General features: G+C 42.1%; 1 protein-coding gene across 3 annotated transcripts in view; it reads right to left on the reverse strand.

Moving 5' to 3' along the window:
- Positions 1-1,783: 1,783 nt before the first annotated feature.
- Positions 1,784-15,727, reverse strand: part of amot (angiomotin) — a 36,519-nt gene continuing 22,575 nt past the window's right edge. For 2 of the 3 annotated variants that reach the window (XM_063487300.1, XM_063487301.1), the window contains exons 8-13: positions 13,950-14,099; positions 11,332-11,528; positions 9,732-9,860; positions 8,706-8,938; positions 8,355-8,609; positions 1,784-5,339 (exon numbers count right to left, since the gene is read on the reverse strand). In XM_063487300.1, coding sequence (XP_063343370.1) covers positions 5,206-5,339; positions 8,355-8,609; positions 8,706-8,938; positions 9,732-9,860; positions 11,332-11,528; positions 13,950-14,099 — 1,098 coding nt within the window. In that variant the 3' untranslated portion in view covers positions 1,784-5,205. The remainder of the gene's footprint in view (positions 5,340-8,354; positions 8,610-8,705; positions 8,939-9,731; positions 9,861-11,331; positions 11,529-13,949; positions 14,100-15,727) is intronic. The other variant, XM_063487303.1, reaches the window with a different exon arrangement.

Here is a 15,727-nt window from a genome sequence, read left to right on the forward strand (position 1 = left end):
ATAGTATTGAGTGTCCACTAAAATAAAAATAGAAGCGTTCCAACATCTCACCTGCTTGTTTTTATTAAGGTATGTACACTATTTTTATTAATAGAGGTTTCACTACTGAGGTTAAAAATGATATATAAGTCACTTAGATCACTTCTAAATGTTAATGTTTGGTTTATTTCAGTGTTTTATTTGTCCCTGAGTAAACCGGTTTGGCTGTGATTAAAGTTAAGCTTCATAACATGTTACTCACAGTTAAATTAAGAGGGGACGGCAGTAGAAACTCCGGACCTGTGACATCATCACGTACGCTGGTGTTCCAATTGTACAAATCGCGAGTCCGTGCTCGCGTTCTCGGCGAGTCCGTACTCCCTTGCGTTCTCGGCCAGTACGTACTCGCCGAGAACGCGAGTACGTACTCGCGTACTTGAGAATTGAGAAACGGCCATGGCGCCTCAACCAAAAATCCTGGCCACGCCCCCTCTCGTGACATCACGCTCCAAAAGCCCTATTAGGCTAATCGTTGTGTCACTTCCGGTATTTCAGACAATCCCTTTCCGTCAAGGATTTTTAATTTGTTGCGGGGGGGTTTTTTTTTTATTTGTTGCGGGGGTTTTTTAATTTGTTGCGGGTTTTATTTAATTTGTTGCAGATTTTTTTTTATTTGTTGCGGGGTTTTTTAATTTGTTGCGGGTTTTTTTTAATTTGTTGCGGGGGTTTTTAAATTTGTTGCGGGGTTTTTTTTTTTTTTTTTTTTTTTTTTGTTGCGGGTTTTATTTAATTTGTTGCGGGGTTTTTTTGTTTTTTTGTTTTTTTTATTTGTTGCGGGTTTTATTTCATTTGTTGCAGTTTTTTTTTTATTTGTTGCGGGGGGGGGGTTTATTTGTTGCGGGTTTTATTTAATTTGTTGCAGATTTTTTTTTTATTTGTTGCGGGATTTTTTTTATTTGTTGCAGATTTTTTTTATTTGTTGCGGGGGTTTTTTAATTTGTTGCTGGTTTTTTTTTTAAATTTGTTGCGGGTTTTATTTCATTTGTTGCAGTTTTTTTTTTTTATTTGTTGCAGGTTTTTTTTATTTGTTGCGGGTTTTTTTAAATTTGTTGCGGGTTTTATTTAATTTGTTGCGGGGTTTTTTAAATTTGTTGCGGTTTTTTTTTAATTTGTTGCGGGTTTGCTTTCGCGTCGCAGTGTGGACTGATTGACTTTCTAAAACGATGACGCATGTTAGTCATATGATGCACTCATGTGACCAATTAAACTAAGATAGCGGAGGGCATTATACAGCAGTTGTTTTGTTTGCTCTCAGGTTTGACAGCCCTAGTAAAGATTAATATCAGTATGTACATGCTCCAGAGACCTTTTCCTCAAATTCTTTAACTCTCACTCGCTTTTGCAACTTTATACTTTTGTGTTACTCGCAACAACTCCACCTCATTGTTAGTCCATTTAAAAAACTCGGTGCTTTTCCTCAACATTTTGCCGCGACGTTTCAAAGAGCTGGAAAGTAAATATGCAGCAGACAGAAATGAGGCAGGCCGAATCTTCTTGCGTTTCACGCATGCGCAGCACTGGAACATAAGCGTTTTCGGCCGTTTCAATGTGGATGCACAACTCTGTGAAAACGGCTGAAAACGATGGACGTGGAGCGTTTTCAGACGAAAACGCCATTTTCAAATTTATCCGGGCTAGTGTGGACGTAGCCTTAAGCCCTATGGGAGTGTCCCTCCAAGAGGGACAATGGACCTCCTAATGATCCTCTACCTAATCACAAGGTGTGAAAACGGCTGTACGTCACAATCAGGATGACTGAGAACCTTCACAGACAAGGTGTGTCCATGTAAAACATCCGAAACAACCTTGAAGCCTCAGCATTAATTTATTTAACAACAGTTAAAGTAATACTCACTTCATAAAAGATAATAAAAAAACATTTGGAGAAGGACCAAGTTTCAAATCCAAAAGTACATAAATCAGTGACTTCATACCAAGATACAATATAGAATGAGAAAGTTATATTCTGTATATTTTGATTGTACAGCAATAACAACATTAAGGAGCGCGTATAAAACGGCCTAAAAAGAACGTAAAGAAGCTACAAGACATTTTGTTACATGTGTTCTTTGCCAGGCATTTGTCACATTATGGGAGATTTATAATCACAATGTGCAATAAATGTGACAGCCACTTCAGTCTTTGAAAGTGTTACATGTAGAGATAATCATGAATTAATAAATATGTTAGGGCATGTGCCTGGTACAGACTGAAATCCTTAACAAATTGTACTTTATTTGATGGAAAGTGCAGAGGAACTAATGTAACTTGAGATTATTAACTAAATATGCTGCAGGAGGAAATGCTTTCAAAAGATTTGACTTGTTTAAACAAAAAGCAGCTATGAACACAGTGGAAGCTTTGGAAATACAGGTGGGGCAGGACCGAGGACATCCTCAGGTGGGATGAGAGACGCACATCACTTCTTACGCCAAAGCCATCCTAAAGATCCCAGCTGTAGGAGCAATGTTAACAAGGCAGTCATCTCTGCAATAAATGAGCCGTCACTTACACACAGTTCATTTCTAAAAAACAATTTCGATTTGAGTGATTTTTAAGGATCGTTCGAAAATGTTGGTTTTCTTACTCTTCTCTCAAAGTGGAGAACTACTGGTGTTCTGATGAGAACCTTTGGTATTCTCCAGTGTGTTTTCTGAAATTCCTTGAGAGTCCTGCGACTATAATTGTAAAACTAGAAATTAAACTGGACAACACTGAAATTTGGGAAAATAATAGAACTACATACTTATTAGGCATCCTCCAGGACTTGAAAGGAGTCATTCATAATATCCTGAAGTTTTCAGTAATCCCACCTGAGGGCCCACAGGGTCCTTTGTCATCAAACTTTCAACTGAGCCCACATGAAACATCAATACTTTATAATGCATGCATAATACTATGCTAATGGTAGAAACTAATAAACACGTATGCACTAACACTGTGTTGTGTTTTAGCATCATTTCCATAACTTCTTTAACACCCCGATGAATAACATGAACCAGTAACAGACCTGACAAAAAACTGTCTTTTTAAAGATTTACTGCTATAGAGTTCACACCAGACTGAACTCTGTCGCAGTTTAACATCTTTCATTGTTCTACACCAGAAAGCAAAGCAGCTTGATTTATACACGAGTTCACCTCATGACAGGGCGAAACAAAGAAGTGCAACTTTACCAAATGTGAAACCAAGAAACTCAGAAACGAAGAAAAGAAACTGTGTCATGAGCTAGTGTTGGATGGTCCCTACTATCTAACGTGTAGACAGACAGATTACAATTCAGGAATCTCAAACAAGAGAAAATAAGTAAGAGTGGAGAGTAAATATCCTAAAATATTCTGCAATGGGGGGAAAAGTGTTCATATTAAGTTATTGTCAATTTTCTTTAACTATTTGTAGTGAAATGATATTCCCGTCCCACTGAAATGACTTTATTTTGCTTGCCATTCTTTGGTACAGTTTTATTGGATACTTTTAAATGACAGCTTGAATAATAAAACTACTTTTCCATAATTGTGATATTAGCCGTGTGAATCAGCTCAGTTACTTACATTGGTGACATCAGGCTATAGCAGCACTACAGTAACATGGATACAAATGTGCACAGTCATATTGATGGAGACCAATATGTCTGTGCATTTACTCGAGCAGCAGCACTCCTCCATATACTCGTATCTAATGAGGCTGAAGAACTTCACAGAAGATAAATAGTTGGATACATTTGTCTTAAGATATTATTTTTGCTGAACATAATTATCTGAATCAGATTCTTTATGTGCGGAAAGTTTATTTTCAAAGACTGAGCACGTGCTGCCTGCTAAAGGTTAAAGGTTTATGTCATGTACACAAAGCTTTTTGTTTTACAGGTCGATTTCAAATCCATTCAGTTACTTTTGTTCAGGATTATGACACGGTGGGTGGAAACTAGCAACACACTCGTGTGCAAAAACTAGCCTGACAACCTACCAAAATGATACATAGAGACATTCAGTACACTGATATTATACAGTGCCTTTTCTGATTCACCCAGTAACACACACATCTATACAGTGCTTTCATCCAACATCTGATGGATGCACTGGGGGCAAGTCAGGGGTGAGCCGCTTGCAGAGGAGGAGCCAGGCATCCATACACTGACCCTTAGTGAGTCATTTGGAGAAATCTGGTAATATAGTGTCAGAAATGTAAAGATTCTCAAGAACTAAACGCTTGTGTCACTTTTTGAAATGATATGCAACGTACTAAAAGAAAGCTCCACATGTTCTTACAACACAGACCGTAACATGGTGAATGAAATTCCTCCACAGAGGGAGGTCATGAAAGCTTAACTAAGCTCTCCCACCCTTACTGCTGAGGTCAAAGGCAGACAGGTGTGCGTGTGAAACCATGACTCGAAACAGTGATGTGCACGGCATGGACGCAATCCAGGGTTCGCCTGTTTGGATGAAGCACAGGGGCACCGTGTGGGGACAGTTTCAGAGTGAAGGGTGTTTACTGACCTGCTCATGTCGTACTTTAACGTCAGGTAATTTAAAGAAGAAAACGTACTATTACACACATAAATGTTATATAGATGGTGCATTACTGGCTGCAAGAGGGAAAAAAGTTACACGTTAAGCTTGGCAATGTGCTGAAATACTACTGGTGCCATACACAGTGACGTATTGACCTATTAACAGTAACACTGAACCCCCAGGGCAGAGTGACAACAAATGAAATATTTACCTTAGAGGTGCAGCTATAAACACAGTTATGTACAGTCAGGAACAACATGTCTCATTCTCCAAAAACATGCATGGACACAACATGCCAAGGATTTATGCTTACTTAGTCCATAAAGCTATTTAACTTCCATGCAACGCCATCACTGTGAACACAGGAGCACGAATGGCACGGACAAAATAAATCACATGATCACTGACATTCTTAAATTCCAGTCACCACTTAATTTAAACTCACATTCAAGAAAAAGCCCTTGGGGGTGCTGCAACGGACTGATTTCCTTTAAAGATATCGATGAACACTGATTCAGCGAAGGACTGGAGCTGATGTAAAGGTGTCTGAATGAACATGCCTGTAAACACAAAGGTATGAAAACGAGCGCTGCAGGTCGTCTGCGCTGACGGCGCTCCCACACAGCTGTTCGTTTCTCAGGAGATGAAGCGGTCAGATGAGGATCTCCACCATATCTGTGTCTGCTTCTTGTTGGCTCGACTGTGCTGGAGGAGCTGACTGATGCTGTGGGTGGGACTGGATGGGAAGTCTGCGCTCCAGCGTGCTGGTGTGAAACGCCTGTGCATCTACACAAATGTGACAGTGAAAAACTGATGAGAACATTTCTCAGAGACCTCTGATCCTGTCTGCTGTGTACACCTCGAATCTTATAGATCCTTCACATGTTGACATTACATCACGTTACATAATATCACAACAAAATGTTACATTAACTGTGATAATGTTGCCAGGAGTGTGCGTTGCATACATACATACTTTTAAATGATTTCTAAACCGTGAGCCACTACAGGTATTATTACTGTAGGATTTTTACCTTTATAAAGGCAAACACAAAGGTATGAAAACGAGAGCTGCAGGTAGTCTGCACTGACGGAGCTCCCACACAGCTGTTCGTAACCTCGTAACAAGTTGTTGTGTACTCTCAAAACAGATTACTTGCTTCATGTTCACACAATACAACATGATGCCAAAGTGGAAAAAACGCTTGCTTGGAATTAGTTAAAAATAAAGCCCAAAATATAACAGAAGTATTCACGCTCTTTGCTCAGTACTGTGCGCTACAGCCTCGAGTCTTTATGAGTGTGATTCTAAGCTTGGCAAATCTATTGTTGGGCACTTTCCCCCATTTTTCTTTGCAGAACCTTTATCAGGCTCAGGTCTGGGCTCTGGCTGGCCCACCTAAGGACATTCACTGAGCGGTCCTGAAGATGCTCATTTCTTATGCTGGCTGGGCGCTTAGGGTCACTGGCCCCAGTCTGGGGTCAAGAGGTCATCATCAAGTCTCCGTACATTACTGGATTCATCTTTCCGTCTCCCAGTGCTGCAGCTGAGAAATATCCCCACAGAACCACGCTTCATTGTAGGGATTTTATTGGCCAAGTGATGAGCGGTAGAGCTCTGCGATTTGACAAAATATATGCAAGGTAAAGACCCTACAATATTACAAAGAAAACAATCAAGTAACCCCCTCCGAGCAAGTGCGTTGGTGACAGTGAGAAGGGTGAGTGGACAAAGTCACCTGGTCCAGCCCTAACTATATGCTTTAGCAAAAAGGAAAGTTTTAAGCCTAATCTTAAAAGTAGAGATAGTGTCTGTCTCCAAAATCTAAACTATGTATCAGATGACGATATTAAAACGTCTGTTGGTTCATATTATGTTTGCTCTACTGTTTATTTTGTACCGTTTACTACAATAGCCCCTTGTCCATTAGTACGACTTGGATCGATTTGCCACAGTTTTCCATTAGGTGATAGTACCTGGTACAAGGTACTAAAATAGTACCTGCTCAGGTTCCAAGTGATCCGAGCAAGTACTAAAATGTGATGTCATCAGACTGCATGCCACTGATTGGCTGGTTAGTGGCATCACTCCATGAGTCATGAGAGTGTCTCGTTCATGAAAATCAAAACTTTTATTAGATAGGTAAAGAATTGTGTTTCTCGTGGTCTGAGAATCCTTTAGGTGCTTTCTGGGAAACTCCAGGTGAGCCGTCACCTTCTACTGAGGAGTGGCTCAGTCCGACCACTCTACCATACAGGCCTGATTGGTGGCGTGCTGCAGAAATGGTTGGACTTCTGGAAGGTTCTCTGTCCACAGAGCAACACTGGAGCTCTGTCAGAGTGACCATCAGGTTCTTGGACACCTCCAGCTCTAGGTAGAGTCCTGGTGGCTCCAAATATCTTCCATCTATGGATAATGGAGTCCACTGTACTCATTGGGACCTTCAATGCTGCAGAATCTTTTCGTACCCTTCTGCAGACCTGTGCCTTGATACAATCCTGTCACTGAGGTCTACAGACAGTTCCTTGGAACCTAATGGCTCGGTTTTGCTCTGACACCTGTCCATGGTTTGGACCTTACAGAAACAGGTGTGTACTTCCCAGATCATGTCCAGTAAACTGAATTTACCACAGGTGGACTCCAATCAAGTTGTAGACACATCTGACAGATGAACAGTGGAAACAGGAAGCACCTGTGAGTGCATGCAAAGGCTTTAACATGACAAACCGTGGAACAAGTGAAGCGAGGTAAATACTGTGTGGATGCACAGTAAGAACCGTCTGTACCTTTGTGATAGTATGAAATGAATAAAGCTCATATGTTTACACAGTGAGAACTGTGTAAAGTTTTTAATAGATAAATAAAGCATCTATCCTTTTTTGGAAACGGGGTTGTTCGAGTCCTGCAGCCTATCCCAGCCATTATGGGATGAAATGCGGGCTATGCCCTGGACAGACTGTCAGTTTATCGCAGGGCCTGAAGAGAACCCATGAAGCCTCACAGAGAACATGCAAGCTTCACACAGAACGGCCCCAGCTGACTGGTGGATACAAATCCAGGTCACCCTTGTCTTGAGGTGATGGTGCTAACTCTGCGTCACTGTGCTGTAGAAGAACAAGCAATATTTGCTCCTCAGCCCTTCTGAGATTATGATTTTTGTCAATTTTATAGTGCACTACTTAAAAAAAAATGAAAGGAACACTGATCAGAGTACAGCAATTGGTCAGGTAAACGTCTGTGATGTTGATCTGGTCAGTTAAGTAGCAGAGGGGCTTGTAAATCAGGGTCAGCTGCTTTGGTGTCAATGAAATTAACAACAGGTGCACACGTAGAGGGACAGGAATGGTTTTCCCTCCTCGTATTTATGCTGGTGCAGCAGGTTCTGGGTTCCTCCTGGTGCACAACAATCTCCAGCCTCAAGTGATGACAGTGTCACTTGACGCTGGAGATTTCTTCATCCTCCAAATTGATGACCAACGACTGACTCGCCTTACCTAAATCCAATAGAGGCCTATATCTGTATCTGTGTATTTTTGGCCTTTATTGAATGGGACAGTGAAGAATCGACAGGGAGGGAGAGAGGAAGACATGCGGCAAAGGGCCGTCTGATGTGTTAATGTTTTTTTAATATGGAAGAATGAGACGTTATTTCTATTTGTAGTAGAAAAAGCTCTTACATGCTCACTACGAGTAGAAACGCACTATGAAATACTCGTGTCTTTACTTTCCAGTGCACAAAAAGGAAGCATGTGTACTGACTTCTGTTCTGCTGGCTGTGTGTCTGTCACAAAGAGGCTGACCTGCTATGCGGTCAGGGATGTAGACGGGACTGGGACTGGACAGGCGAGCTGGCAGCGTCATGCTCTGCAGAGCTGGAGTGCTGGGCTTGCTGGTGTCCTGACTGTGGCCCTTGTCGGTCTGCGTGTAACTGTCTCTGCTGCCTGTCTTTGAGTGTCCTGCAGTCATCGGTGTAGAAGGGAGGACCGGGGAGGGAGACGACGACAACGACTCTGTCCTGAGAGACTCCATGCGAAACTCGGGACCGAGCAGAACCCCTGGAGGAACATGAGAACAAGTGCTCCTCAGAATGAAGTCACATACATGAAATAGTCACATGGGCTAAAACCTCTGCACCCACTGCTGCTTCTTACCCAGACTGCCCTTCCAACTCGTGTCCTTACGTTCTTCAGTGATTGGTGAGTTACTCAGTCCCAAGTTGTGAGACAGCAATCCAGAACCACCAGTGTTGGAGATGGACATCAAGGACTTGGAGGGCCTCATGGCAGATGGTGCATCAGACTTAACAGGCTCCTTCCTAGAGCGCTGGTGAAGCACCTTAATCATGGCGTCCTTTTCAATAATCTGGGCGTGCAGATTCTTTATCCTGGATCAGGGCAGACGGAGTTAATGTCTGGCTGTGAGACCAGACTGAAACTAAATCATGGATTGCCTTTTAAAATAAGAAATCATTTATCATAAAATTACACTAAAAACAACTTAGCTCAATAGAATAAACACAATATGTACTTGAATTTATATAACGCTTCTCTAGTATTACTGACCATTAACCACCTAAGACCCGAACTCTTTCATGGCATTTTTAATTTCTCTTTGCTATTTGGGCTGATTGTTTTTACATTCATCAGGCCCCAAAGAATTATCTTTTTACCCGATTTTTGTTTCTTAGAAAAATATATAGAGCGCTTTGAGTACTCCGGGAGAGTAGAAAAGCGCTCTATAAGAATCAGTCCATTTACCATTTGTTTTAAATTTCGATAGAACAGTGGCAGTATAACGTCCTCGTAAGTGGATATCAGGCCCTTGTAGAGCAAAATTTAGTATTGTGCTCTAGACAACCCAAAATGTGAAGTCCACATATGTGGACGCAGGTCCAAGAGGTTAAAAGACACAAACAGCTGAGAAAGTTAAAAAACAGTAGAATAAAGAAAGAGCTTGATTAAATACAAGATACAAAAACAAGTGAAGCCTAAATATATTACAATAGCTTCAATCTACAATGAAAGCAGGTATTGTGGTATGAAGAGGTAACACTTTTCTATACCCGAATGCTTTCACACCATAAATACAGCTCTGCATAGAAGCAGCCCATGACGCTCTCTCCATCTGTTTGCACACCTTGACATAATCAAACAGCCCTTTGCAGAAGATCAGTTTACCTGCTTTCCATGTCCAGACAGCGCCGATTGGCCATCAGAATCTCCTCCTCTTCCTTCTGGATTCGAGCCTCCACTGATGTGTCATAGCTGCTGCTAGGAGAGTGGCTGATCATCGTAGCAGACGTATCCCTGCACAAACAAGGACAGGTTCAGGAGTGGCTCACTCCCATTCTGGAGTTTCTCTTAAACAGACTGTTGGTCCTTATTGTTCCGAGGATGAAGACTGGATGATCTCATCCAGGAAAACAATGATTGCCACCTCTCAGGTGAGCAGCAACCTTCTTTGGATAGGAGCTCCAGAACAGGTGTAGAGCTACAGTTTTAGAATGTGCCCTTGTTGGTAATGATGCACACTTTCTCTGTGCAATGGGTTTGGCCATATCATACCTTCCTCCAACAGGTGCGTAACAGCATGAACTACAGCAGTGATTACATTTCTGACATTTTTTAACATCTCAGGCAGATAATATTTAAACATTAAATATTGTATTTGTATGTATGTATTTGCTCTGGTTTAGCAGCTGCCACAAAGCTACGAAACCAGAGTTTGTTGTTAAAAATTAAACACAAAAATTGAACTAGCAGCTTAAACAAAGTGTGCAACTACCCCATCAAGCCTGAGGCTCTTATATCTCCTCACTCTGTAAGTCCTCCATCATCCAATCTGCTGTCTGCATTATTCTCTTACTACGCACCAGTCTACCGTTGACTGCAGCGTTGTCGCCCCCTTTTTTTATTTTTAAAAATGGCATCTGACAAGAAAACCTCATTTCTGCTGTTCGATACCAAAGAAATTTAAACTTTTACAAATTCTGCCAAAAGCTAAACGTGTAGCCTCTAACAAACCTCTGTGACTCTGCTCTGCTTCACTTCAGCAGCATCAGGTAGTGTTCACATGCTGAGTCATGGTTTTCTTCAGTTTGTGATCTACTGCAGAGTATTTATTTATTTTATTTATACATAGATATAAAAATATGGATATGTACTGATAAATGATCATAATTATAGTATTTCTGACTGTCTGAGTCAAAATCGAATCAAATCAGACCTTGTGAATCAGAATTGAATCAGTTATAGAAATCTGACGATTCCCAGCCCTAGTGTCCAGCCACAGCTGATGTTTGGTGTCCACAGACTGAATGGGCAGTACAGCTGCTGCGCCTCTCGTTCAGAGAAGCTCAGATGGCTGTGAGTTTTGCGGGGCAGCTTTCCTATGGTCCCAAAAAATTTAGAGAAACGTTTTGTCCAAGTGACTTCTTCAGTCTCACCTAAATGCAGATTTCCCCAACCCCATAGTACAGAAACTGACCTCACAGCCCATCGTTCATTCAGTCCTTGTGCAAATGTCCTGTTTATAAGGTTGAAACCTGCAGTCAGCTGAGACTGAAGAAGTCACCTGGATGAGTGAGGAAACGTTTCTCCCAGTGAAAACGTCCAGATGAACAGAATCAACCTTTTGGGATTTCCTTACCTGGATGACTGAGCATGCACCAAGACATTTTAAACATCTCGTGTTTCAAGATCCTAACAACTGAGACAAGCAATAATTTTTCTGAGAGAGAGTATGAAACTAAGAAAACCTGAAACATTTGACATGTACCTCTGAGTAGCAACAGATGCTGCGGCATCCAGGGCGAACTGCCTCATTACACTTTCCTCTAAATACTTCTGCTCCCACTTGGTCATGTCAGCCTCCAGAGCCAGAATCCGTTCCTCCTTCTCCCTCAGGTGTTCCATCAGAGCTGTGGTGTTATATTCTGACGAGATCACACCACTGGTTTGAGCACCACCTTGACGCTGGAAGAGATATATTTGTTTTATTTACACACACACACACACACACACACACACACACACACACACACACACACACACACACACACACACACACACACACACACACACACACACACACACACACACACACACACACACACACACACTCTCTCGCTCTCTCTCTCTACCGGTCAAAAGATTTAAAACACCCCAATATTTCCAGTTTTTCATTGAAAATTATACAGTTTCATGTTCCATTGCACTCTGAAATGAAAGCACGGTACAAATAAGCAACTGGAGTGAAAAAATAAATCATGGAATCAGTTTATAGACCAAAGTGTATTCTAAACTTAGACCCATCACAGTAGCCTCCTTTGGCAGATATAACAGCTGAACACAGCCGTGGCTTCTGTCTACAATAGAAATCAAATATCCTCCCATATCTGTAGCAGAAGTTCCCATAAATGTGGACCTTGTAGGCTGCTTTGCTTTCACTCTTCTGTCCAGTTCAAACCAGCTCGATGGGGTTTACGTCTGGAGGCTGTGCTGGACACTCCATGTTTCCAAGCTCACCATCTTGTTCTTGGTTCCTGAGGTGGTTCTGGCACAGCTTGGATTTATGTTTGGGGTCATTATCCTGCTGTAGGATGAACCTCTGACCAGCTAAGTCCATACCAGAGGGTCCTGCATGGAGCTGCTGAAGGCTGTGGTTTTGGTTCAGGGCGTCTCTCTCTCTGTACCAGTCACCGACCCTGGATCCAGCAAACAGCCCCAGACCATCACACTTCCTCCTCCATGTTTGACAGTCGATGCCACACACTGTGGATCCATCCTTTCACCTACTCCACAGCGTACAAAGATCCTGCATGATGAACCAAAGATTTCAAATGTTGATCCATCAGTCCATAAAACCTTCTTCCAGTCTTCAGTAGTCCAATGTTTCATGGCCCAGACGAGCCTCTTTGTCTTATTCTGACGTCTGGCTTTCTTGCTGCAGCTCGTCCTCTTAAACCTGCAGCTCAAAGTCTTCTCCTCACAGCTGAAACTGAGACTTGTTCACTACGACCACTATTAAGCTGCTTGAAGCTGTTGTCCTGTCAGCCGCCATCACACAGCTGTTAACTCTCAGAAACTTGTGTCTGATTCAGTCGTGGCTTTGGGTCTGCAGACCTCTTCCTGTCACAGTTTGAAGGAAACTGGACTCACTGGCACCTTGACTTTCTTTGCAGTTTCTCTGTAGGACAGACCGACATTTATAAGTGTTATGCTGGTCTGTCTTCTATTGTTAATCGCCTTTTTTGCTTTTATGCAGACAGAGGGGGCTGGAAGTAATCCAGAGAGGTTGGAACAGCTGTAGGACTTAGTAGCACCAGCTTTCAAGGCTGGATCGACCTCCACTGTTGCAGAACAGCTTTAAATTGTTAACCTATTTTTTGTTCCCTGAAAAAGGCCATTTTCTGAAATGTGCATTATTTTTCAGTTTGGACTCTGGAAGTTCACCACTTACCTTTGTACCATTTCAAGCTATTCATTGGATTTGAACAACTTGAACTGAAATAAATAACTGGGAAAATTGGGGTGTTCTAAATCTTTTGACTGTGGGCGTCTATTCTTCAAGCTCGGGTCTACCAGAGGCCTGGGAGTTTGAGGGTCCTGTGCAGTATCTTAGCTGTTCCTAGGACTGCGCTCTTCTGGACAGAGATGTCAGATGTTGTTCCCGGGATCTGCTGGAGCCACTCGCCTAGTTTGGGAATCACTGCACCGAGTGCTCCGATTACCACGGGGACCACCGTTACCTTCACCCTCCACACCCTCTCGAGCTCTTCTCTGAGCCCTTGGTATTTCTCCAGCTTCTCGTGTTCCTTCTTCCTGATGTAGCTGTCATTCAGTATCACTATATCTATCACTACGGCCGTCTTCCTCTGCTTGTCCAACCCCACTATGTCCGGTTGTTTAGCAAACCAAGATCCTGTGGGTTGGAAGTCCAACCTCGCTCACATCTGAGGTATGTGTGTATAACACACATGTGTAGATTTAGTATTTAACAGGCTTACTGAAATTTATATAATATCCTGTACAAAAGCCAACGTTGCTCATGCCAGCTTCAAGATGTCTCGAGCAAACTTTAAATGCGCTTCAACATGCTTTTATTTTTAGCAATGGAATCTTGCGTGGTCTGGGTTACATTTTATTTTAGAAAACTGTACCTGCTGATTCCAGGACCACTTGTAGCTCTCCACAAGCGGTCCTCGGCTCTTGGACTAAATATTTTCACTCTTCTTAAGCATTTGTTCTGTATTACAGCTGATAACCAAATGGCATAGTTCACCATTAAACAATTGCTCAATAAGATCTTCATCTTCCAGTCATAAAGGTGCATAATAAAGTGGTAACAAGTTACCAAGAATTCAGCAGGTGGGATAGTGAGTCAGCACATGTTACCTGTTGCATACGGAGTGACTCCAGCTCTCTTTCCAGTCTTGTACGAAGTCGGTGTTCAAGCTGTTCTCGCTTCTCACAGGCTGCCTGGAGTTGAGCCAGAGCCTGCTGCATCCTCTCCACCTTCTCCACGTAAACCTGCTTTTTCTTCAGCTGTGCGCGCACACACACACACACACACACACACACACACACACACACACACACACACACACACACACACACACACACACACACACACACACACACACACACACACACACACAATGTTCCACTACTATTACAACCCTGTAATATTTTAAATTCTCATTCCATGCATCATTATGCTTACTGCACATTCTGATCCTCTCAGTGATTTACATGACATCACTGAATCTCTAAACAAATGTAAATCTGATAGATACACAGCCCATAATGTTCCCCGTTGACTGCAAACTGCTGCTGCAGATGAACATGTCACTAATGTGCAAAACCAGGAAAAGGAGGAATGCATGACATAGCAGCTCATCCCACTCCTGATCCATCACAGTTTACAGGTTTGTTTGTTGTGTGTGAAGCACAGAAACACAGTGATACGTGTTCTTGTTGCTGGTTGGCTGTAGTGCACAAACCAATGAGAACTAAAATCCAGTGAGAAAGTCACACTGTGGACATCATCATCATCAGTATCCAATGTCATAAAAAGCAGGAAAATACTTGAATGCATGAGCATGTCATAGCAGTGGCTGTGACACTCGTGCTCACGTTAGTATAATGCTAACATGAGTGCAGCTGGGGTCCCCTGGAAGCCCACAGTAATAACAGAAATTCAGTTTAAAATTATGAGTTTGTTAAGTTACATATTTATAGAAATGTATTTATTTATATAAAAAGTGAATTAAAACTGGTAATAGGAGCTGGTTAGTTTGTGAGATCGCTCATTACTCTGACCTAAAGTCACTTCTCTCGTAGGACGTTTGTGCCCCAGTGGCTGGTGGCTCACACACTGGCCTGGTAGCGTTAGCCATTGATAGCCAACAGCCTGTGACGGGTATGTTTTCTGAATAAAACGTTTAAGGAAATAAACCACTCTCTCTCGTATCCTGATTGGGTGGGCCTCATCGGAGTTTCTGGTTTTCAAGTTGACCACAACACTTGAATTTGAGAACGGCCACGCCTTTGTAACAGGGGGGTCAGCCAGCAGAGCCACTCCCTCCACGGTCAGGACCAATAAGATCATGAGCAGCTCCTGACAGGATACAAGTTCCTTATTTATCATTTTGTGCCTGCAAAACTTCTCATGTTTGAGGTGAATATTTCTCTGTAATGAGGAGCAAACATTCTGTGAAAATGGAAAGAGAGCTCCTAAAATGTGTTCAAGGTCAAATATGAACCTTAAACATGTTACTCATTAGATGAGCTCTGAATATTACCAGGCTGTGTTCAGAGTGTGACCATAACCTGCCACGTTCTCACAAACTCTTTTGTTTAGCTACACAAGCTTTATAGCTTTTTATGCACCGTATTTAAGCTACAGCTTAGTAACACTCCCACATGCAGGTCAGCTGTAAATGTACAGCACAGTGACTGGAGTCTGTATCCATTCTGTTTGGATGTTAAACTTTCCCTTTTTCCTTTTCAGCTACAAGAAAACCTACCAGGAACAGATCAGTTACATTTGTAGGCTGATCTATTTAATCAATAGAAATAATTCCACTCTGATCGGCATATAAACTCGTTCCCAGAGAAGAACTAAACACACCGAACAATCCTAACGTTTACATTTATAAATGACAAACTGC

This window comes from Pelmatolapia mariae, linkage group LG10_11 (genome assembly GCF_036321145.2).
Source record: "Pelmatolapia mariae isolate MD_Pm_ZW linkage group LG10_11, Pm_UMD_F_2, whole genome shotgun sequence".
NCBI classification, from domain to species: domain Eukaryota; kingdom Metazoa; phylum Chordata; class Actinopteri; order Cichliformes; family Cichlidae; genus Pelmatolapia; species Pelmatolapia mariae.